Below are 24,590 nucleotides of genomic sequence, written 5' to 3' on the forward strand. Positions count from 1 at the left end.
TGTGCTTAAATCCCTGGGTGTTGTTCTTCACCCAATTCGGTGGATCTAAGTAGCTGGAACATCTTTAGCAAGCTGGCATTTTCATGCTCAGGTACAGGGCGGAGCACGTGTTCTCAAGGTGAACCCAAAGGCAACTGAGCTGTCAAGGCTGAGTCCTGCTTTCCGCGCCTGTTGTGGGCGCCAAGGCATTGCTGAGAGAGGGAATTGAACGTGCATTCTTCACTCCGGGTGTTTGTAAACATCACTCAGGGCCCAGAAGACACACCCAAGATTTAATGTGGGCTAACAGAAAAGCGTTTAGCTATTTGACTGTAAATAGCATTTAGTTTAAATATTTAATCATTATTTTCTTAAAATAGTTTAAAACATTACCAGATGTTATTCCTGTAGTTGTAAAAATATGAAAATGTCACTGAACGTTTTCTGCTTTTAAATCAATACCCACGTTCTGTGAGTGTGCAGAATGTCCGTGTTAACTAGCTTCACCTGAATTAAACCAAAAGGGATGTGTGTTTATCTTGTGTATACACAATAAAACCGTATGTGTGTGTATATACAGGTACACATCTGTATTTGTGCAGATAGATACAAAATATTGTGTGCAAACATTTTTTCTTCTTGAATCTAACAGGTTGTCGGAGGCTATTTGTGTCGGCTAGCCCCTATTTTTAGTAAGAAGAGGTGAAACATCTTTTGGAGTATAATGTGCTTCTGGTTGTCGGACACGCTCCTTTCAAGTCTGCTTCTCCACCGTGAGGTTTCATGTGGCATTCCAGTTCTTTGAAAAAGGTGATTCTCATCACAGGAGGAGGCAAGTACCCGGTGTTCCTAAGGGCACTGAGTCTAGGTAACCACACCTGAGAACAAAGACGTTCCACGGGTTCGTACAATGTGGTAAAAAATTCACAATCTACGGAGGATTCAAACTGGGAGATCCGTACAGTTAGGTCACGATAACGCAGCATCATGTCTGGGTTTGTTCCCAGCATTCACTTTCTCACCTTTCCGTTAGAATATTCACAGACTGGACAGCCCAAGGAAAGGTGTCAGTGAAAACACCGGGGTTCGTGGGCTACGGCGTCGGCATCACAGCCGTCGGTGTGGACGTGCTAGCTCTGAGGGCGCCACGTTGTGGACATCTCTGTATTGGTCCTTAAACTCGGGCTGACAGCCTCCACAGCCACGCACGTTCTTCTTTCCCAGTAAAATCTTGATTCTTGATTGTGAGTTTCTTTCCAGCCTTTCACTTTTTCTAACACCTTCAGTCTGAACTCCTTGGCAGAGGTAAGTAATATTTTAAGCAGTATTCTAATATTTCACCGATTAAATTTCTGTAATTTTAACATGAATCCAAATCACTGTATTATAGTAGCAATTGCAGTTTTCAGTGTATTAATCCCAGTTCTGGCTAAATGGGAATTAAAATTTCTTTAGATTTACCGTATTTAAATTCAACAAGGGCACCATATTTGTAGAATAATTAATCCACTGACTCTTCACCATGTTCGGGGTAGCTTCAGGTAAACTCAGTAATGCTGATTAACTCATTACAGTTACTCCTATTTTATTTCACTGTGCGACACGCTCCCTCCTCTCAGTAAGGGGTACATCACACAGTGAAGTACGCGCCTCCCCGCCCCCCCCCACACACACAGGACGCGTTTTGGGGGGAATATGTGTTAGCCCTCGAAGCTTACATTCGGGAAACGGTGGTGTTTTTCGTCCTTGACCTGTTTGTACCAGGGGCCGTTTACCAAAAACCTGGGCATCGAAACTGGCATAATCGAAAGGTACTTTTCCAAACTTCTCTTGCTCTTTTGACCCGGTGGCTCTGGGAGAGGTGATGGCTTGTGATCGGAAATTGAATTCGATTTGCTTGACCAAGCTTGTCCTGGAGAGGGAGGGGCAGAGTTGAAAAGACACAGGATGAAGTGTTGGCGAGCGTACCGGCAGCAGCAGCTAAGGCAGGTGGGACAGTCGCGCCCGGCGGTGCCCACAGAGACGCGCGCTCTCACGTGGGAAGGAGCTGTGGTCACTGCAGGGTGGGGCGGGGGGAGGGGCGGGGACACGCGGGGGCCTGGCGGCTGCGGCGAGGCCGCGTGGCATGTGTCTGAGCGTCCTGTCAGCGAAGGAGGAAGTGCGGGCCTCCGTGCATCCCCCGCGGGGGCCGCAGGGAGCGGGCGCTCAGCGCTGTTAGCTCTCTGAGCGCCTTGGAGGAAAGAGTCCTGGACTGTCTTCAGGGCACCGATAAGGGGTGCACGTTCTGCTGGCTGGGACTGTGAATCCGAGCAGCAGGGCGAGGCCACAGGGGTAACGAACGGGGGAAATGTCATTATGTTCTGTTCAGCAGTGCTGGCGGGGCCCTGACGGCACCAGGAGCTTGATTCCAGAATGTGAATTTCTTCCCAGGCTTTTCACCTTTTCCCCCACCTCCAGACTGCATCTTTTTTTTTTTTTTTTTTTACTGCTTTAAGTCCTATTTTAAACAGCATTTCAATATTTTACCTATTAAATTGCCAGAGTTTTGATTAATATATCTCATCGCATCTTTTGTATCTTTTATGTTCGCCTGCATGATGTTACCTCTGCATTGCAGGTGAGTTTTAAGGTAAACTTCCGGAGGGTCTAGTAGTTCACTGACAGCATGATGAAGGGGTCCAGCCTCCCCAGTGGACATTGGCGGCCGTGCACTGGGACAAGGGAGCCCATGGCGAGTGGCATGTGGTGGGTGAGGGACCCTCTGCGTAGGAGCACCGCCTGCAGGAATTGGACGCGCCCTGGGACACCCTACCTGTGAGTCTGCTCAGGACACTGCCCGGTTTGTGGAGAATCTAGCTGACTCTTGTCCTGGGACATCGCCAATTTTTCAGCTGCAGCAATTGGACAACCAGAAAGACTGTTTTTAAAAAAAAGTGGGAGAATTTGAGTTACAAAGAGAACGTAATTTGCTTTGGCACATACCTCACGGCATACTTGGCACGCACCGAATGTTAGGTCGTATTAATAGTTCACTTAGCACCGTTCTCGTATGAAAAGATCCCAAAGGGTTTTGCAAACTACTGCGTCAACATTTGTCCCCCAAACTCGTCTCAGAGGTGATAAACAAAAAACTAATTTAAAATCAAAATATGACTAAATTACTTGGAAACTTTATACTAATTTAAGTAGAATACGTTCACCCAACCGCAATTGTCCAACTTTAGATGTAGCACGATAATTCCACGAGATCTTAGGATCTTTTGCAAAATGTTAGGGACTTAATTTTACATCTTGGTTTAAATGGAGATTACAGAATATGAGGTTTTCAGGTAATATGTTTATGAGTGAGCTTGAGTCTCTCATGACCACATAATCTATACATAACACACATAAAACAATACGCATGTTCACGGAAATATTTACATGTACACAATACATTTATGTATAAATGCACATATGTGCTCTAAGTTAGTTGCCGTCTCAATGAAATGAATCCCAGCGAAATGGGATGGTGTTTACCCTCAGCAATCGGGAAGCTCTTTGGTTCCTTTTTAATGCTTATTGGATGAGATTCAAGATAACCCCTAAGCAACTCTTTTCATGCCAAACAGCCCTGGGGAGGTTCAGAGCCGAGAACAAGCTCTCTGTGTATCACTATATGAGCATCTACCCCAGTCTTCAAATATATCGTTTTTTTGTTGGCATACTTGGCTGCTAGGTGAAAATTTCTACGGAAGTAAATAATAAGGTTTTTTTTTCCCACTCTGCACACACTGAGACTATTTCTTTTCTGTGTCAGGTGCTGCCATACTTGACAGTGATCCAACAATTTTGATAACACATGGTGAGTTCCGCGTTTTTGTGGTGGACAAGTCTCACCCCAATTACCTCCTGTGCGTGTTGCGGTTGCTGTTGACATGCCCTCGTCCTGTGCATCCCGGGGTGGGGCACTTGAGCACATTTTCATGCATGGCAAGAACTAAGCACAAAATATCACATAAAAGAAAAGAGCCGTTTACCAGAAATACATCACATACCAACAAACCGATTTCTCACTTGGCGTTCAAATGAATTTAGTTACACAATCCACCGTGCCCCCGCCCCAGAGATACTCGGGTGGAAATTAACAAACACTTAAGAAGTTCAGAAATTAAATTCAGCAAGCTCGTTTCAGTTTTAATTTCTCTAAACCTCATGGATGGTTAACCCTGGACTTAAACGAGACTTTTTCTGCTTTTATTTAACTTAAACCGAAAAGCTCCTAACATTCCTTGTGTATTTACTTCCTTCTCCCTGGGGGTGGATAGAGGCCACTATTTGTCAAACAGCTCTGTCTGTTCCCCACTGCGTGGAGTCTGCATGGAGTCTCCTACATCTCCTAGGAGATTTTATTTTGATTCTTTGATCACAACTCGCCAGTCCCCACCCCGCTGCCTTCTGTGTCCGTGAAAGAGCTGGGTGGACACTCAGGTAATCCCTTTGATCTGGGCGGTTCTGAAAGGGCTGGTTTCAGTGATTTGCAGAACCGTGCTTTTGAGAAGGGTGATGCTGAGACACCTCTCTCCCTGTGGCTGGTGTGACCCAATAGGACTTTAAATAACTGGGTCCAGTAAGTAGAGGATGTGACATGCGGGTATTTCAAAACGCAGGAGCAGCTCTGCCGTCTCTTTTTCCTCCAGTCTCTCAGCCCCCAGCAGGGCTGCCGTGAAGAGACCAACCCAGACTGGTCCTCACTCAGGGCCCTCGGGAGACATCACAGACACCACGTGTCCCTGTGCACAGAGGGGAGGCAGGAGGACGGTGGGGACGTGACTCACGTCCTGTGTCAGAGGAGGCACTGAGGCCTCGGATGAGACAGGACCTGGTATCTCCTGGATTCTAATGCTTTGATATCGGGCCTCCTGGAGACACGCCCCCCCGCCCCAGGGCTTGCTAATTCCTAGAGGTAGTGAACACTTTGCGAATGCAAGCCATCCAATGTGGAGCCCATACCTGCCTGCCTCCTCTGCAGGGTGTCACCCTTCAGGACACTCTCCAGCTGCCCTAACCCCTGGGGCCAGGTCCCAGCCAGCCACAGACAGCCCCACGCTCCAGGGCCCCCTGAAGGACCTCCTGCTAGCCAGTCCGGGGCCTGTTACTCTGTTCCTTTCCAGGGAACCACAGCGAAGGCTCTTGCCCCCAGTGCTCCCCTCCCGGCCTGAGGTGCCTCCCCTTCTTGGGGCCCGTGAGTAAGTAGCAAATGATTTTCTCAATGTCAGCCGTCTCCTGATCTACCAGCCTGACTGTACCCCAAGTTTTCTATTAACACAGCATGTTTTAAAAACCCGGCTCAACAGAAATGGTCTTGACACACAGAGCAAACACTCTGGACGTCCATGGGTCACACCGTGGATGTACAAGCAGCCCCCTCCTCTAGGGGGTGGGCGGTACTCACTCTCCAGGGGGACCCGCACTTTGTGGGGGCACCCCGAAAGGCTGCGGTGGTGGGGGTACAGCCCCGTCACGTGCCCCGTGCCGTCGCACCCGGGGATGGGGCACCTGGTCTCCCTCTTTTCAGGCCTCGGTGAATCTATGGAGGAATTAAATCACGAGAATCATCTGGTCACTGCGCTTTCCCTCCCACCCCGCGGAGCGGCCCTGCAGGCGATCTCCTTGCTCTGCTCAGCTTTCTCATCATAAACATTCTCCCCATGTTGCCTTGAACAAGACCCTCAATGAAGGCCTTTGGAAGCATAGAAACTGTGTTGCATCCTCTTGGTCTCCTCAGCCAAGGCTGACCCAGGGCAGGGGAAGGGGGACACAGAGAGGGTTCAAGCTGTCATGTCACAAGGTGTAGTCAGAGCCTCGTGATGAAAAGTCAGCCCTGTACCAGAGGACGAGTAGGGTCCGGAAAAGAAAAAAAATACAGTGAAAAAGAAACAATTTGTTTAAACCAAAACTGTCTCCTAGAGGAGGAATCTGGAAAAAGCCAGATTCACAATCACACAGTGAAGAAGCCACTGTATTTGAGGCGGGCCAGCTGGCCTGTCCAGGGGTCCTGGCTGCAGGGGGTCCTGGTTCTGGGTTCAAGTGGCTGCTCCTGGCCATGTGAGGACAAGACTTAGGATGCGAGTCAAGAATGCCACCTCTTAATGCAAATCACAACATGAGGTGTCACCTCACACCAGCCAGAATGGCCATCATCAAAAAGTCCACGAACAATAAATGCTGGAGAGGGTGTGGAAGAGGTACCCTCCTAGACTGCTGGTGGGAATGCAGTTTGGTGCAGCTGCTATAGAAAACAATATGGAGATTCCCCAAAAGACTAAAAATAGACCTAACCTATGATCCAGCAATCCCCCTCCTGGGCACGTATCTGGAGGGAACTCTAATTCAAAAAGACACGCACCCCAATTTTCATAGCAGCACTATTTACAACAGCCAAGACATGGAAGCAACCTAAGTGTCCATCAAAAGATGACTGGATAAAGACGCTGTGGTATATTTATACAACAGACTACTACTCAGCCATTAAAAAGAATGAAATAATGCCATCTGCAGCAACATGGATGGACCCGGAGATTGTCATTCTAAGTGAAGCAAGTCAGAAAGAGAAAGAAAAATGCCATATGATGTCACGCATATGTGGAATCTAAAAAAAGAAAAAGATGCAAATGAACTTGTTTACGAAACAGAAACAGACTCACAGACATAGAGAACAAGCTTATGGTTACCAGCGGGGAAGGGGGTGGTGAGGGATAAATTAGGAGTCCGAAATTTGCAGATACTAACTACTCTATATAAAATAGATACACAACAAGTTTCTTCTGTAGAGCACAGGGAACGATATTCAATATCTTGTAACCCATAATGAAAAAGAATATGAACAGGAATATATGCATGTCCATGTGTGACTGAAACATGACGCTGTGCACCAGAAACGGACACACTGTAACTGACTACACCTCAATAAAGAGAAAAAAAAGAATGCCATCTCTCGCCAGGCCCGACCAGTGTGCAGCGGTGCAGGGGCCCGAGGCGCCGAGACCCCAGTGGCTTCCTGCTTTGGCTCAGTCAGCAGTAACGTCGGAGAAGCTACCAATTTCACTCTGGAAGCAGAAACTGAAGGCAGAGGCAGAGGCTTGGCGGGGACACATCCTGGCGGGGACTCCCAGGGACTGGAAGGACACGGACTGGAGGCCGCCTTGAGGGGTCGGGAGGGCGCTGCGTCCCCGGGGCAGCCCCGCGGAGGAAAGGGACACTTTGTCACACATTCTGCCGGGCTGCCCGGGACGGCAGCCTAGAGGGGGAAGACTGAGACAAGCCCGGGTTTTAATTGCTGGCACACACATGGCGGAGGGTTAGATAAATGTTACATAAATATGCAAAATAAGTGAAGATGAACATACTTCACACTGGTGACTGAGTTGGTAGATAAAACAGAAATGCAGTCTTAGAGCCAAAGCTGCCCCCCGAACTCGTGCATCAAACGCCAACGCCAGTCACTGGGGCCAGCCTGTCCCTCCCTCCCGGGGCGTCCAGAGGACCCAGAGCCAGACGGGCAGGGCGTCCGAGGAAGGACCGGCGTGGGGCGGAGGAGGCTGCCGGCGGCCCAGGACGCGCAGCATCAGGAACCAGGACGCCGAGAGCGAACGTAGCTCATCCGCACACGCCCGCGGCAAGAGGGCTGCGGGCGCCGGCACCGGTCCTGGCTGCGAGGATGCCCGGCCCGCGTGCTCCGGCCCCGCGCGGGGCACCGGGAGCCGGGCGTCGCCGCCGGGCGCGACAGGCGTCTCCAGGGCAGAAAGCTGCAAGCAGCAGGCGTGACACGCGCCGCCCCGCGGCCGGGCCGCGCGGATGGGCCCGGCAGGCCGGACGTAATGCAATTACGAGGGGCGTGGCTTCAAAAGGGGGCGGAGCCAAGGACCCCTCCCGTGCCCTGCAGGGAGGGCGGGGTCGGCAGGGAGCCGCCGCGGGTCGTGAGAGAGTGGGAGCAGCTGGCATGTGTGATTCCTGGGAGGCAGGATTTCATGCCGCGACGTGCAGACGACACTGTTTTCTGTACGAGACAAGGGGATGTGTTAGGAGTTTTGACGTGTGATTTTGCAGGGAATATTTTTTTACCTAATCCAAAACTGTTGCCAAACGTCAGGTTCATTTAGGCGCGTAACATCGGTAGAACGCTAGTCAGAATCCTGGCTGTTTGCTGAACATGAAATGGGGGGGGGGGGGACGCCCCGTGAGAGTGAACTAGAGAGATGGAGAAGCGACATCTGTTTCGAGGGCCTTCCGGCCTCGGATCTCGTCCAGGTGAGACCGCATCGCTACACCACGCTGGAAGGGCTGGCGTCGAGTATTTCCCTCCTGGCCCCACTCTTTGTCTACGGAGAGCCAGAGAGGGTGTGGGAGATAAGGCAGGCTGGCCCCTGACCAGGTGTGAGCCATTGACAGTCCGTCCTGCACTGAGTCGACAAGCCCCTCCCCAGCCGAGGAACAAAGATGCCCACGCGATGCTCTCCAGCGCCGTCCCCGTGCCTGACGCGAGCTGGCGCTGGGGCTCTGCGCGGCTCTCAGGCCTGGCTCTCCTTTTATTTTCTTTGTTGGATGCTGCCTCGTGAAGGTGACTTTAAACTCCGGTGACCTCACGTCCCGCTTTGCCTGGGACTGTCCTAGTCACACCCGATGGACTTGTGGCATTGTTCACATCGCTCCCCTTCCCCCGAAAGTGTCTAGGCTGTGCAATAAATCACATGGCGATGCTCCTTATACTGCGGCCCAAAGTCTCCTTAAGTGCTTGGTGGCAACAGCACAGCCAGAATTTGTCACAGTAGCATTGCTTGGGTGAAACAGTGTTTCAAAACCCCAGTGTTCTCTCTCTAACAGTGAAGTCCTGTGCCCAACGTGCCTGGAAATTCAAACAGCACAGCCATCATCCACGATGAGTGCTTACTTAGGAACATGGAATACGCACCGGAGGGAAAAATCTCCTCTAATGCCCTGGCTCCCACGCCCGGGACAGGGAGCAAGGAGTGGACACTTGACTAGAGCATCTTCTGGGTGAAGCCCAGAGTCCCCTGCAGTTGGCTTCACATTTTTGCCTGCTTCCTCCTGGTCTCCTGTGGTCTAGAGCTCCCTGCATGGACTGTAACCCTCCAAGGCAGGACCTCGCCTCCCCAGTGGGATACGCTGTTGACGCATCCAGCCTCATTTAGTGGTTCTCAGTCTCCAGCATGACCTGTGTTCACAAACACACTTTCTATTGTCTTGTTAATTTTTGTAGAGAAAAAAATAAAGTTTTAAAAGTTCTATGAAAATGACCAAAGTATCTTCCAGTGTTTTAAGCTATGGCACAAGTAAAGGTTCTCCAAAGACTGGATTTCATTGGCTGGAAGATACAGTCAGTTGTAAGATGAAGCCTCATTGTGTGTGCTAGTAAGGAAGGAAGAATGACTGAAAATTAAATAATGCCGGGGGTGGGTCTCACTCAGTGGTAGAGTGCGTGCTTAGCATGCACGAGGTCCTGGGTTCAATCCCCAGTCCCCCCCTTAACAAGTAGGTAAATAAAGCTGATTAGCTCCCCTCCAAAAAAGCCCACACAAAACAAAACAACAAAAAAGGTTAAAAAAATAAAGCCTAAAATAAACAAATAAATAATGGCAGACCCTTCTAATTTAACAGAGATGTTAACATGGGAACACTGTGTGTCTTAGAATGAATGAAACATAGTATATTGGAAACTACAGGGTTTGGAAATTTGAAAAGAAGTTCATCTTTTTTTCTTTTTTAACCTTTTTTGGGGGGGTTAGTTTTGTTTATTTATTTTAATGGAGGTGCTGGGGATTGAACCCAAGACCTTGTGCATGCCAGGCACGTGCTCTACCACTGAGCTATACCCTCCCTCTCTTTTTTTCTGATTTTACAAAATCATTTCATTTTTTTTTTAAAAAAGGTAAGTTCAACAGTTTGCAGACTTGTGGAGTGCTCAGAGCTCAGGCAGCGTCCTGTCCCAGACCACACGCTCATTAATGTTCTGTCCTCATCCCTACCCTTGTCATATGCTTGCATAAGATTATTACCTTGCTCCTCATGACATGACATTATTTTATTCTTATTTTCCCTCTCAGCCCTGAGCTAATATTGTGGGTGAGTATTAAAACGGACTTGAAATGTACAAATTATTTCTGGATAAACTTCAGCAATAAGAGTATCTAAACTATATGAATGCATTATTCTTGTAAGCTCTTTAGGTTCATGACCCTGATTTTCTCGAAGGTACTCTCCCTTAATTCTGTGGTTCTCAGATTTTAGGGTGACCAAGAATCACCAGAGGAACCTGGTTGGAAAAAAAAAAAAAAAGCAAGTTCTGAAGCAGTGAGTATGCTGGATCCTGGAAATACCTATCTCAACAAGCCTTCTAGGCACCTGAGGACCACCATTTGGGAAACTCCACCGAACGGCAGGAATCACCTCCAGGCCCAGCTGGTGCAAGACGGGCGGGGGCATCTTTAGGGGCACAGGGGACGTGGTTCCCCAAAGTCTGAGGATTGCTCTTAAGGTCTCCTCCGAGCACATTTGCCCTCACATTCAAGTTTGGTCCAGATGTTTGTGGACCCCGAGTTAGAGAGCTTGGAACAGTGTAGGCTTGTAAAAGCATTAACATCCCTCTGGTCCTAAGAAGAGTCAGAGTGTCCTGTCTTGATGTTACTTTTAAGCTCAAAAGCAGTCAGAGTATCCAGAAAGAGGGCGGGAAAGAAGAATTAAATTGCAGAATTGATCTGATTAATTAAATGACTTAAAATCCAGTCAAGCACCAATGTCCGTCTAACATATCCAATAGAGTACTTTTTAAAAAGTACTATATATTTTCAAAAAGCAGTTATATTAAAAGAAGTAGAGGCAATGACTTATGCGTGTGTGTGTGTGTGTGCGTGCAAAAAACCCTGCAGAACTGGCCAAGCTTGATCTGAGAACAATCTAGAGAGTAGGGAAAAAATTGTTCATTTTATAATATAAATTAGGTTTTTAACCTGTGTGCAATTGTCAAAAAGCTATCTGGAAGAAGCAATCAAATCTCACCAATTATTTTTCCAACTCTAAAGCAATTTTATCCCTAAAATAAAGTAAAAGCAAAACCGTGTCTTACGTTTATTGTTAAAGACTTGTCTTCCGCCCACGTCGATGACTTTGGTTTGCCTCCTTTCCCCGGAGAGGTGCTCCAGGAGAAACCTGTCCAGCTCCTTGTAGGTGTGATGGAAAACGCAGCCTCGCTCGGCCTGCAGGGCAATGGCGTGTTCCAGCAAACTCAAGTTCCCCTTCGCTTTCTCCAGGTCCACAGCCTCCCCTGGCCCCGCTGCCGGGCACCCGAGGTCCTCGCCCTTCCTCCCGGGGAACGAGGGCTGGGCTCTGCCCTCCGTCGGGTCCACCTGAGCATCCTCCGGGTCTCTCCTTTCTGCCGCCGAATCACACGCGTTTTCACAAGAGAGAAACTCGTCGCCTTCCATCTTTATTTCGGGGGCTTCCAAGAGGTCTTTCCGATCATCCTCTAATGCATACTTTGGGACTCTCTGAGGTTTGGTTTCATCTGAGAAGTTGGAGCCACTGTCCCAGCCATTCTCCGCACTTTCACAGTTACTTTCGTTGTCGGAGGAGGAGCAGAACCGCAGCCGGGAGTCCTCGGTTTTGTCTCCTCCGTCGTCGGAATGAATCATAAAGCACTCGTCGGCTTCGTCCCCCTCGGCTCGTAGAGACTGGATGCCGCTGTCATTTAAGTTTTCACTTGCCATCTGCACGGATGCATTTTTCTCAAATTTCCCCAAGTGCATTAAAGATTTGACCACCAGCTCTCGGTAACAGCCATACGTGTCTTCCTTCCCCTCGGAGTTTTCCTGTGCAGCCGAGTGAAGTGTCTCACCCCCAGGTTTTATCACGATCTCTTCTGTAGAAAAAGAAAGCCAATATTTGAAAAACGAAAAAAACTACTTGAAGGAAATTACACTGATAGGTAAATATACGTACACACACATACATGTGTAATATGTGAGTATGGGGGCTCCATCAATTTCATAAACATTGGGTAGAAAAACACATACCCTCTTAAAACAAAACTTAGGCCCTTAATGTTCTAAGAATTGCCTTTATACAGCAACGAGCTGTTCGAATTATGTAAAAGCTAAGTGCTTCTGGCTGCTGAAATGAATACTCAACTGTAACAGGTTCTGAATACGAAGTGAATGCTCCTGTCTCTCTCACATTTGCACATCTCAGCCAATACGCATCATGCTGTACGTGATGAAGGAAGTATTCACGGGACTTCTCCCAGCACGGCAGATACATTGTCCAAGCGTCTTTGGTTTATTTTCTCTGCCTCCATAGTGTCTCAAATACACTTTCAGATTTTATGGACCGTTAGCTAAAACACAGAACATGTCTACATAGAAATGGTAACTAAAAGAAGCCTGGAGTTTTCAAGGCTTCCTGAGCACTTGCATAACTGTCGCAGGAGAGCTGCACGCCAAGGGAAGCACAGGTAAGTGGGAGAGTCGACATGATCCACAGTGTCTCAAATCAGCACCTCTCTGGTACCTGCGAACATTTGTGTGAAGAGGAAACGAGGCGGGCGGAGGGGTGGTTGGAGGATGTCGAATGTTAGCTCGTTGTTCTTAGGTCAGGGCCGATTGTGTCTTAATGGTCCAAGAAGGTCTATGACTGAGAGACTGAGAACAGGGCCCCAAGTGCCAGTCTGTCCACTGGATGTCCACTGTCCCAGACTTGCCCCTTCCCCTCTCAGCAGGAGCTCAGGAGGGGTGACAGACTGTGTGTGTGTGTGTGTGTGTGTGTGTAGTCAGCCTCCCCAAGCCCGTCTCAGTGCAAACACACCAGCAAACAGAGGAGCAGATTCACTGGCGTCCTCGCCCCCCACTCAGCACGTGGGGTGGTCCAGGGAGCCAGCGCCCAGCACACGCCTGGCTATGAAATGCACCAGACAAGCCGGCAGTGGTCCCTGACATTCACCAAGACCAAAAAAAAAAAAAAAAAAAAGAAAGAAAGAAAGAAAGAGAAAAAAAAAAAGCAGGACCATTTCTGTGTCTCTAAAGGCAGGGTGGGGGATGGGAAACACAAAATAATGAGCCCCTGAAAGACTGTGGCAGACCCCAAGTGCAGAGCACCCTGCGTTCGTAAACATCTCAGGAGGGAAGGCAGCACGGCCGTCCCACAGAAGGGCTGCGGGAGGGGTTGTCTGTGCAGAAGACAATCTGCCTCTTTTTCTTTTTTTTTTTTGGTCTCATTTAATTTTTTACAAACATTGTCTCTGACAAGGACACTCAAAAATACATCTCCATCATCTTCCTTTCTGGTAATTATCTCCCTAAATCAACACTGGACGGCCAGGATCAAGTAAATATTGCCATAGTAACTAAAAGCATTTTTGGATGAAGGGAAGAATTTAGTCACAACACTAGCCCCTTTAAATAATGCTGATTATAGGGTGAAGTCTTTTGTTGGGATCTATTCAACATAAACTGAAAAATTTAACATTTTACTTTCTAGAAAAGAGGCTGGCGCACCAAGCACATAATGTTTGATAGGACAGGCTATCCTCTCCTGAATTCATATCAGAGCGACTCCAGGTTTAAATAATATATTAAACAGTGTCTAAAATGCAAATGAAGTTTTTCTCAATGTCGCGGTTGGCTATTAAGAGAAAGTGTAAAAGGTTATGATAATTTTAAAGTATTATGAACTAGAGAAAACAAATAAAAAGCATTTTCAGTGAATATGCTCAATTCATTGAACTATTCTCTCACTGCACTTAACTACCCGCATGTGTACAATAATGATTTATAGACATTATACCTAATTATGCATATTTGGGCTGTGCGGGAGTGCTAACAAAAGCTCTGAAAGCAACAATTACCTCTGTTGCTTAGCTACATAGTTTAAAATATTCCTATTAAGTGCAGATCTCCAGAGAGGCGGGAGCGACAGGGACGCACGTGTGCCCGGCAACGCCCGTCCCTGTGCCGCTGCCAACATGAGCCCTGCGGGTCACTCCCAGTTTACAGAATTGTTTGATTCAACTGTTGGTTATATGCTGAAAGAAAACATTTATTCATTATTCTTCAGCAAGAGAGGAGCCCGGCAGGGAGAGGTGCCCGCGTGCTTTGCCAGTGGGCTTCCAGGGATGTCCCGCAAGCCTGCGGGCCGCCCGCCCGAGTGCTGCCCCCTCCGCTTCCACTGCAGTCATGCCGGAAGGAGCAGTGGGCCAGCTCCTGAGGCTGACAGATCTGTGGCCAGGCGGGGAGGGGGGCTCTGCTCCCCCAGCTGCGGGTTTTTATCTTCCAGGGTGATCGATGTGCTTTAGCCACCGAAATAACCTGTGGAGCCCTGCCTTAGGGGTCTCGGGCTGGCTATGGGCCTGGCACGTGTCTCGGTGTGTCCCATCGGGGGCTTTACCCTTCTCTGGGCCCAGCACCCTCACCCTCTCTGGAGAGTGGGTGATACCCTCCCCAGATACTACTGGGACCTTAGCGATGGCAGAGGAGACCTGCGACCTTCCATATGAGTGAGGTGGGGCCTGGCTTTTATTCAGAGTAAGAGGTGACACCCCCCACATGGAGGAAGCGCTCAGGCCAGGGTGTGGAGAAGGCCCAGCCCAGCTCACCACACACGCGACACATGCTACCAACCGCCTAGGGAGCGGAGGGTCAGCGCACAGTGTGGTCCTAGGTGTGAGGTCCAGAGACGGGGGTCCTGCAGCCAGCCCAGCACCACCTGCCTCCTGAGCCCCAGGTCCTCATCTTCCAAACCAGGATGAGCCAATGACATCTCAAGACAATAAACTAGTACGTTCCTGGCATGGTGTTCAGTTGTTTATTTCACTTCATCCTCACGATAACCACAAGAAAGGTACTTTCTCCTCCGTTTTACGGAAGGGAAACCCTGCTTCTACAGAGCCAAGGCCTTATTCAAGGTCACACAAGCAGCCAGTGGAGGGGGGTGGCGCTGAGATCCAGACCCAGGAGGGGTGCCTAGAACTTCCTCAGGTTCAGATACTTTCAAGAGGGGATTTACAGGGCAGGTGGCGGGTTACAGGTCAGCGGTAGGGCCTGTGCTTAGCATGTGCGAGCCCTGGGTTCAATCAATCAGGACCTGATTAAAAAAGCGAATTTGTAGGAAAACACTAGAATACACTTCTCAGCTAACTTCTAACAAAAAAAACAATGATCCCTAAGTTATAGATGAACATACATAAAAACAAATACCACAACAAAACCAAAACTAACAAATCGATGCATCAGCTTTCTCAGCAACACAACACAGGTTGGAAAACTCCCGGGTGCACCTGGGGCGTTGCAGGGCCGGACCGGCACCGAGATGGCCCTTCTCCTCCCTGAGTGCAGCTCACAGTGCGGGGAGGAGGAAGGGGCTGGCTCTGGGGCAACGTTTTTCGCCTGATATGTAAAAGTTCACACTTGTTAATTTGCTTTAAACCAAAGTCCCTCCTGTGAGGTGTCTGGTCACCTGAAGGTGCGTGTTAGTGATTCTCTCCGTGTGTTAGCTGTTCTGCAGCGAAACAACTCAGACAAGAGAGATCCTCTGAAACTCACAACATGTTTTGAGCTTGATTCCTTCAGTACAACTAGATTTTACTATACTTGGATTTTAGTTCTTTTTTTGTAACTATTCTAGCTGCTTTTAGGGTAAAGTAGCTTTCCAGACCCCTGGGTGTGTACATTTTGCTGGGAACAAAAGCTCTAAAAACATGAGCTCATCTCTCAGAATTTCCCAGTTGGAGTGGCTTAGCGCTTCTCTGCTGTTTGCTGAGAGGTGATACGTTAGGAGTGCCGTCCCAGCCGCTGGAGGTCCCGCGATGGGGCAGGTTTCCGGAGTCACGGGCTCACAGCCTGGGAAGGCCCCCATGTGGTGCTGGCCCCCGCCCCCTCGTCTGCGCTGAGAAACGCGGGCTCATCCCGCCTCCTGACTCCACCTGGCAGGCCCACCTCCTGCTGGCCCCAGGGAGGAAGGGGCACCGCGTGGTTTTGCCACGTTCTCTTCTATCAACCATCCTTCCTGCCCACTTGGATGTCTTGGAAGGAGCCAGCGGGGGGTACGGGGCGGAGTTTCCCACTGAAGGGTTCTAAGGTCACGCCTTTAGCCTTCTCAAGCTACGCCCTCTCCCCTCACCTGAACTGCTCATTGAGGGCCCAGTCGGGCACACACACCTGGGCAGGTGAAGGCCCTGGGTGCCCGGAGGAAATGCGATGGCAGATGCAAACCCTTATGCTGGGCTTGGGCGCAAACTCAGCTCTCTTTCCTTCGGGGAGAGGGGTGGATAACTCGCTCAGAGGGCCGAAGACAACTCAGAGTTTGCTATTTCGACCAGGGGTAGGAGCATCTGTGACCTGTCGTTTCTGGAAATGGGACTTTGTGACCTGATCTCGTGGGAACTCTGCCCGGCCTGCCTCCTGCAGGTAGTCAGAGCGTGGGGAGGACTGGATTGTGGAGCCCGAGAGCTGGGCAAGCATTAATTTTGCTCGTCCATCGATTGCTTCTTAAATGTCTTCTTCCCACACCTACAAGCTGCATCGGCTTCAGCACTGAATCCTTTCGCCCTCGGTGGTCTCATCTGTACAACTGTGACCGTAATTACACACCCCACGTCACTGTGGGGCAGATTCAGTGATATAGTCCATGTGCTTGGAATATATTAAGAATTCGGAAATAATGGCCATGATTCTGTAATTTGAGCACATTTGTTATTAGCAATAGTGGTTCTAACATCAGATATAAAAGGAGTCAACATTCGTGAAGCCGCACAGAGACGCCCATCAGTGCTTCTAAGCGAATATTTGACTGGGAACCCTTGGCAGTGTACTTTCCTGGCTACATCTACACTGACCGTCCGGCTACAACAGAAGGTGGGGAGCCAGTGGGTGGTTGCAGATACAGCCCTCGTCCTCATGGCATTTGCAAAGCGGGTGCTGGTTTAAAGATGCCCATTTTCTGGTGGGGAGGGCAGAGCTCAGTGGGTTCAGTCCCCAGGACCTCCATTAAAAAAATTTAAAAAATCCTTAAGTCTCCCCCCTCAAAAAACCCCTAAACAAACAAAAACACTCATTTTCTGAAATGCTTGGCGAATTAACCCTGAGATGAGTTATGCCTCACGTCTCACCACACTGATTCAAAGACTTTCCCTTAATGCTAGATTCAACCTGCAATTTTCCTGAATCACCACCAACAAGAAACGGACCAGCTCAAGGAAACAGACAAAAAAGTCAAGGATGATTATAATTTACAGGTGAGCGAGGAGGTCTTAAGCCATATGTTAAATGCAGAAAAGTCAGAAAATTTACTCAAACGCTAGCAAATTGGCACGTAACTGTGTTTTAACCACAGAATTTCAGGCTACTTGCAAGTCGAGATTGCTGGCAATCTGGTGATTGTGATCAGAGATCTGTGCTCACTCAGGCAGCAGCCTTCACCTCTTTTCTTTAACACCTCCTGCGGTCAGTACAATTCCATACGCAATAGACATGTGTGATCTGGGAATCTTGCTGCCTTTGTATAGTTTATGCTTCTTTTCAAATAACAACTTATTTTGTCTCTTTTGACTTCTTAAAAACTCACATTCAGAAAAAACGGGAACGTAACAGAACATACATGCATCTCCTTTCATTTTCTAGTAAGTCACACTTAGACTTCCATGTATTCTTTTAAATAAACTTTTAAGGTACTTCTCATATGCCCTTCGAGTCCGGCCTCGTGTCCAGTGTGGGGCCCCTGTGGCTACCAGGGACTGATCCCCAAATCTCAAAGCAGAATCAGGAGTGTAGGATTCAGAGACACATACGACTATGCGTAAAGTAGGTGAGCACCCAGGATGTGCTGTGCAGCACAGGGAGTTACGGCCACTACACTGTAATGGCTTTAATGGAGTTTTGTCTGCAGGAACACTGAATCACTACGCTGTACACCCGAAACTAACATAATCTTGTAAATATACGGCAGTTAAAAAGTAAACAAAATAAAATAAAATTTCGAAATAGTGTCTCACGGGTCCTGTCGTAAATGTCTCGAAGCGTATTTTGCGGGTTGTTCTCAGGGCCGAGACGCCGGCCCACCAGGGGGTCGAGGCCACTTGACTCTGAGGCCTGGTCGCTTGTATTTCCTTCAGAAAGAGGCACAGCCCAATCCTGTGCCCCTGAAAAGGGCTTCAGGGTGAGGATGCTCTGCAGCTTACATCTACACTCTCCAGTGACGGAGGGACAACCGGTCCTCCCTGGGTGGATGCTGAGGGACATGAATGTTTGGTTTTGCTTCCTAATTGCAATGTGCTGGAGGGAGGGTACAGCTCAAACTACCCCCCCCCAAAAAAAACCCAAAACCAAAGCCAAAACCAAATCTAATTGCAACGTGCTTTTCCCACCACACAAACGGCGGGTTTTCTGCAAGGTAAGGCGGTGCCCGGGGTGCGTGAAGTTGGGCCCACTTGCCCTTGGTACCTGCGCTGGGGGGGTGCTTGGTCTCCTGGGGGCCGTCCTGCCCCTCCGCCTCCGGCCGCTTGGCGCGACCCTCCTCGCAGTCCACGCTGGGGCAGTAGTGTCGGGGCTTCATGAGCAGGGACTTCCTCTTGTTGACCGGGACCCCCAGCGCCGGCTCTCCAGCCCTCCTCTTCTTGGCTGGGGAGCCATCGTAGGCAGCGCTGCAGTGGAGGGGACAGAGGAAGAGCGTGGTGAAAGGGTTCACTGCCGCCTGCCCTTGACCATCACCAAGCGCAACCCAGACACCTGGGACCCAGGGGTTGGGGTCAGCGGTCGGCACGAACAGCAACAGCCCGTCCATGGAATGCACTGAACTGTGCAGACTCCATGTTACTGCCTATCAGAAGAGTTTGAAAAAATCATCCTTAATCCTGAGTGAGCATATGCTAATCTGCGCTTTGCTTGGCACTGCGCTCAATACCAGGGAGGGATGAAACAAGATTCGCACTGGTTTGCTAATCCTGAGGAGGACCTAATGTGAAAAGTACACCAGCAGATACGAGAAACGTGTCCAGCGCGGGTAAGTCACAAGGTCTTCCCACGGCGGCCTGCTGCGGGAACTGCTTATCTCTGCCGCAGCTGCACGTCCGACTTGAGATGCCACATCCTGGGCTTTGACTTGAAAGACGGGGGCATTAAGGGAGAGGACAAGCTGTGAACATTTGATCAGCTCATCCCCACCCCTGGAAAAAAGTGGAAAGATGCGGGTGGCACGCTGCCTTTGATTTTCCCTCCATTTGGCACGCAGAACAAACAAATAAAAGGAGGGGAAATAAGACTGGATTTCACAAAAACGGACAACAGTTTATCCTTCCTCCTGTTCTCATATGATTTTTTTTTTTTTGGACATGCTCCTGAGGTGGCCCTTTCAAAATAGATTTCCCACGTTCAGCTCACTTGGAATTAACGCAGATCACTCCACGTGTTGAAGTTAAGACAAACATTCTCTTGGCAAGATCTGGGAAGACCAGAGGGTTTAGCCAACAGTGAGTCTATGACATATACTATTAAATGCTCTTTGAAGAAAAATGCAAGAGCTTGAGATGAAAAATTCCAGAGGAGAGAACCCTGGACTCCGAGTAATGAAACAGTGCTCATTACATCTGTAAAAGACGATCAAAGCGTCAGTAACATTCCTCGGATGAGGCCTTAAATTGTTCTCTTGGAAACATCGATGCAAAGAGACACCAATGGTGGCCTGTTCATGAAAATTATTTGATTATCATCGTGCATAAATTCTTGAATTTAGAAGGGGAGATGTTAAAATTTCAGAAGAAAAAAGTGGTATTCCTTCCAGGGGAAAAAGGATTCTGGAGAGAGATAATTCAAGAGGGTTAGAAATCTCTCACAAAAGACTAAATTGAGAATTGCAAATGATCTTGATGAGAAGGAGGACAGTGAGTTTCCTAAATTAACTAAGATGCTTTTGCAAAATTTCCCTGAGGAGCCCAAATGTATAGTGACCGCGTACAGAAGATGGCGCAAACGAGAATCTAACGAGAGGACCATGAGAGCAAACACGTGCCTCTGTGAGGAGACCGGGGGCAGACCCACACCGTCTGAGCCTGAGGCCTGTCAAGGAGAACCGTCTACAACGCGAGGCTACGATGTCACGGCAGCAAGTCCAGGGGAGCAGGGCGCCCCTTCCTCCACCATGAAACAGCACCTTCTCCATCACGGAGGCCGACCTTGAAGGCAGGAGGGACAAAGTTCCCGGGTATGCGAAGCGAGTTCAAGAAGTTCCCTGAACCAAAGTTTCCGACATCAAGTGAATTTCCATCAAAGATGCTTAGAAAATACACAAACAAGACCGCTTAACCGTTACCTGGAACCAAGATGGACAGAAAATGAGGAGGCTCTTGGCAAATGTTATTCAGGTAGTCAAGCGGGAAAAGAAAGTAGATTCTAAAAACCAGTTTAAGTGCCACGCTGGTATGAGGAAGAAGCCAAGAAGGGCTATTAAAATAAAGGTTTGTCAGTGCCAGGAGCACTGACCAGAGAGACGTGGGCTGGCGGGGGGATTAGCAAAGCAAGGGTCAGCCAGACGAATGTCGTTTGCCCCTCCGATGGCTGTGGTGACGAGTGGGCCGGACCTCTACCACCAGCAAGAGCCTTGCAGATTTCGTCTCGTTAATCCTATCACCCAAGTTTACTCAGAAAGACCAGGAACGTTCCCCAAGTCCCGTGGCTCATAATCGGCGGGGCTGACGTTGAATCCTGTCTGCTGGTCCCCAAAGCTCACGCTCTCTCCTCTGATGTGTTGCCAAGTCAAAATACGCTTGGGTAATGTTCACCTGCCTTCGACCACTGGGTGGAGTGGGGCCTGGATAAACCAGCCACTGTCCAGACTGGGGGAGTGCCTACCGCAGTCTTTCCCCAGTGATTCAGGACACCCGTTAGGTCGGGAGATGACACTGAGTTGCAGGGAAGAAAAACATGATGAAAAACCGAGCTAAGGCCCCTCTTCCCACCCCGTCACCCCGCAACGTGTCCACAGCCTGGGGCAGTGGAGTGAACCCACTGAGAAGACATTTCGTGATAATAAAAAGCAATTTCAGTATTTGGGTCCAAATAGTAACCATGGGAGGACGACGAGGGTATGTAAAGTTTTACCAAAGGTACACATTTCGCTTAAAATAAGTGGCTATTTGACACTGACTGCGTCTCAAGTTAGTAATATTAGCTGTGTAATCGGCAACGACTGACTGAGTCTTTGGACCCCTAAATTCCTCATCCAACCGAGGGATAATAACCTCCATACCCCAGGTTGTCCCCACAAAGAAGGTGACAGCTGCGCTGCTGATGACAAAGTTCGGTCAGGATGGGGCTCTTCTGACTCCCAGTTCTGACTGTGCTCCCGGGACCCCGCCGGCACCAGGCTGAGGCCGCCGCCCCCGGGGCAGGCCCGGGAACCCTCCCCGGACGGACGCGAGCTCGTGTGTCCGCGAATGCGCGCTGCTTCTGTGCCAGGTCTCTGCATTTACACCGGTTACACTGGATTCATATGTAACGTTTGCTTTAAATCTCACGTTCTGTGAATTTCTCCGCTGCAAAGTAGCCATGGCCCAGGCTGCATTTGGAGCTAAAATCAGAGGCTTTATAATAAATATTACCCTCTGTGTGTGCATGGAAAATGGCCCCTTTCCCTCGTTTTCCCTGAGGGCACACTATTTTGGCTTTATTGTGACACTTCACTGTGACACTGTGATGAGGGCAAGCCAGGCTTTATGTGCCACTGAAAGAAATGCCACAAAATGCTAACATAGCTTCTCAAGGCTGCCAGAAATAATTTCCACTGGGTTGTGTTTCCCCATCTGTGGAGCTCTGAAATGTTAAGGAAATAAATGAGCTCTATTCTCTATATTTTTCTAGTAGATGAGAAAGAAAGAGAAAAAATACACTCAGCCCTGCATTTATTGTTCTATTCAATTGAACTGTTGCTTTAAACACCCAGAGTCCTCGGGGGAACTTTATCAACGCGTCAGACACCTTTCCGCACCGTGTTTCAGATCTGCGGTTTGGATTTTATTAAAATATCTTGAAAAGATCTGTATTTTTACCTGAAACTTTTGGCTACAGGTTTGAAAAGTGCTTCCATTTAGAAACTCGAATTCTATTTCCTTTGATGACAGCATATGGCTGAAATTTGACTCAAAACACGGTGGCGGAAGACAACAAACAGACGGCACCAAGGGTGGACCTGGTGCTGGAGGGACGCTGAGCGTGGAGGTCGCTGACCTGCCAGGCTTCCGAAGGGAGCCCGGTAGAGCAGGGAACTGTGGCTCCGCCACACCTGCCCCGTGAGCACAGGGCTTCAGAACGGTTTTCCAGCTTACTTTCCACACAGTAATAAATCCTCAGTGCCAGTTACCAGAAGATACGCAACACATCTTGAAATCTAGGTTCTGCAAGAGATATATGCTGAGCACATCCCCCTAAAGGAATAAAACAGAAAAGTAACCGGGAGTCATGAACCCCTGAGTCCAAGGAAACCATTTCCATGCGCCAACATTTCCATGGAAAATTCACAGTGAGTATTCCTACCGATTTCCTCCGCTTAGGCAGAACACCACAGGCTCGGGCAAAGGGACCAAGAGCATGAATTTGAATTAAAAAGATTGGCAGAAAAGCCAAAACTATGATGATTGAAAAAAAAAAACTATTATTAGTTTCAGAGATGTGACTGTGTTTGAGAAAATCCAAAAGAATCTGCAGATAAAATATTAGAATAAGGAAGTAAACTTAGTGGTCACTGTTAAAAATTATTTGAACTTCTATAAACCAGCAATAAAAAAATAGAAAAAAATTAAAATAAAAGCATTTATGATGCAAGGAAGTCTGAGACACTGGGGCCTAAATCGAACAAAAGGCTTTATACAAAACAAGTAGCATTTTGAGAAAACGAAGGAAGATCTTAATAAACAGAGAAACAGAAAGTGTTCGTGGACTAAAAGACTCAGCACTGCAAGATTTCAGTCCTCCCCAGATTGATCTATCAGGTTTAATACAATCCTAAACAAACCCCAAGAAGAAATTTTTTTAAGCAATGAACACATTAACTCTAAAATTTGTATGGAAACGAAAAGAACCAAGAACAGCAAAAACTGTCTTGAGAAAGAACAATCATGAAGTTGAGAGACTCCCAGCCTTGGAGGTCAACGCTGATCCCAAACCGACAGCACTTGGGATGCAGTGTGACTGGTACAAACACAGACCAGCAGAGCAATGGCACGGAGTGGACGCTCCACCATTGGGTCCAGAAGGAGACTCACGCATGTGCGGTCAGCTTAGGACAAAGGTGTCATTGGGAAAAGGGTGGTTTCTTCGATGACTGGCATTGGGTCAACTGGATATTTATCTGGAAAAAAGTCTGATTCTACCTTACGGCGCATACGACAAACAGTTCCCGAAGGCTGATGCATTTAAATCCCACACTGCAAAACACTAAAGCTTCTGGAGAAAAACGTGAGAACACACCTTCGTGACCTTGGCAAAGACTTCGTAAGTGCTTTACAGAGAGCACTGATTTAAAGGAGAAGCCGGATGAACGAGAGCGCCTTAGACTTAGGAATTATTGTTCATCAGAAGACGCCAACCAGGCAGGGGGGCTTCTTTTCCACGCTCTGTCTCTTGATCTGCCTCGACGAGCCTGGCCGCGTCAGGAAGATGCGCCGAGCTCGGCCCTCGTGCTGAGTACCTGCTTCCAGGTGTACGTTATACTCTTCAGACAGGTTTTCAACGGCCAATAAGGGAATTCTTCCAAATAAATAAGAAAATGACGATCAATTTAAACAGTGGAGGGTGGGGAGGGGACGGTGCAGCTCAGTGGTGGAGCGCGTGCTTAGCAGGCACGAGGTCCCGGGCTCCATCCCCAGTCCCTCCACTGAAAAAGGAAAAGAAAAAACCGGCAAACACAGGCCAGGCACATCCCCAAAGATCTGACACACAAATGAGGAGCCCCGAGGCCCTTCCGGCTCCAGGTGGATGCAAAACGTAACAGGCTTCTTGGCGAGGAAAGTGAGAATTGTAAGTGGAATCCTCTAAACCTTCTCCTTTCCATCAGCAAAACAGCACGTCCAAAACATTTCCATCTAGCAGACGTGACAGTGATGCGCGCTCCCCGTACAGCTCCGAAGGCGCACGGCCGGCGGTCCTGCGATTTCTCCACTAAACCCGCCAGCACAGACTCTAGCAAGGCTGACCCCGTGGTTACCAGCGGGCGGCCACAGACTCAGACCAGTGATTTCTAACTGCAGCCGCTGGACCAAGATACGGGGTCTTTGCTTTGGCGGATGAACACAGACTCAGCTGCGTGTTTCTGTCTCAGACGTGCCAGGTAGATTCTCTCCTGTCTCCATCGGAGAGCAGCACCAGGAGCAGCTAGCGTCCCGGTAGCAAGACCCCAGGCTTGCTGAGGCCTGCGCAAACCTGCTGCCCACGGCCCTCGCACAGGCTGGAGGGACCGGGTGCCCCGGACATCCTGCAGAGCATCACGTGGGTGAACGCTGCTGATGACCCCACATTAATGCGAACAGAGAAGCAAGAAGTGGCCAGTGTTACAGAAGCGTTGGTGAGACAGACGAGCTGGCC

At 48.9% G+C, this 24,590-nt stretch overlaps 1 protein-coding gene across 4 annotated transcripts in view; it reads right to left on the bottom strand.

Moving 5' to 3' along the window:
* ST18 (ST18 C2H2C-type zinc finger transcription factor) overlaps positions 1-24,590 on the bottom strand; it is an 84,937-nt gene that overhangs the window by 38,066 nt on the left and 22,281 nt on the right. For all 4 annotated transcript variants that reach the window (XM_031441635.2, XM_064480811.1, XM_031441636.2 and 1 more), the window contains exons 4-9: positions 18,462-18,661; positions 11,102-11,893; positions 5,414-5,548; positions 3,868-3,958; positions 2,792-2,896; positions 1,698-1,891 (exon numbers count right to left, since the gene is read on the bottom strand). In XM_031441635.2, the coding sequence (XP_031297495.2) occupies positions 1,698-1,891; positions 2,792-2,896; positions 3,868-3,958; positions 5,414-5,548; positions 11,102-11,893; positions 18,462-18,661 (1,517 nt within the window). The remainder of the gene's footprint in view (positions 1-1,697; positions 1,892-2,791; positions 2,897-3,867; positions 3,959-5,413; positions 5,549-11,101; positions 11,894-18,461; positions 18,662-24,590) is intronic.

This window comes from Camelus dromedarius, chromosome 30, assembly GCF_036321535.1.
Source record: "Camelus dromedarius isolate mCamDro1 chromosome 30, mCamDro1.pat, whole genome shotgun sequence".
Classification (NCBI taxonomy): Eukaryota; Metazoa; Chordata; class Mammalia; order Artiodactyla; family Camelidae; genus Camelus; species Camelus dromedarius.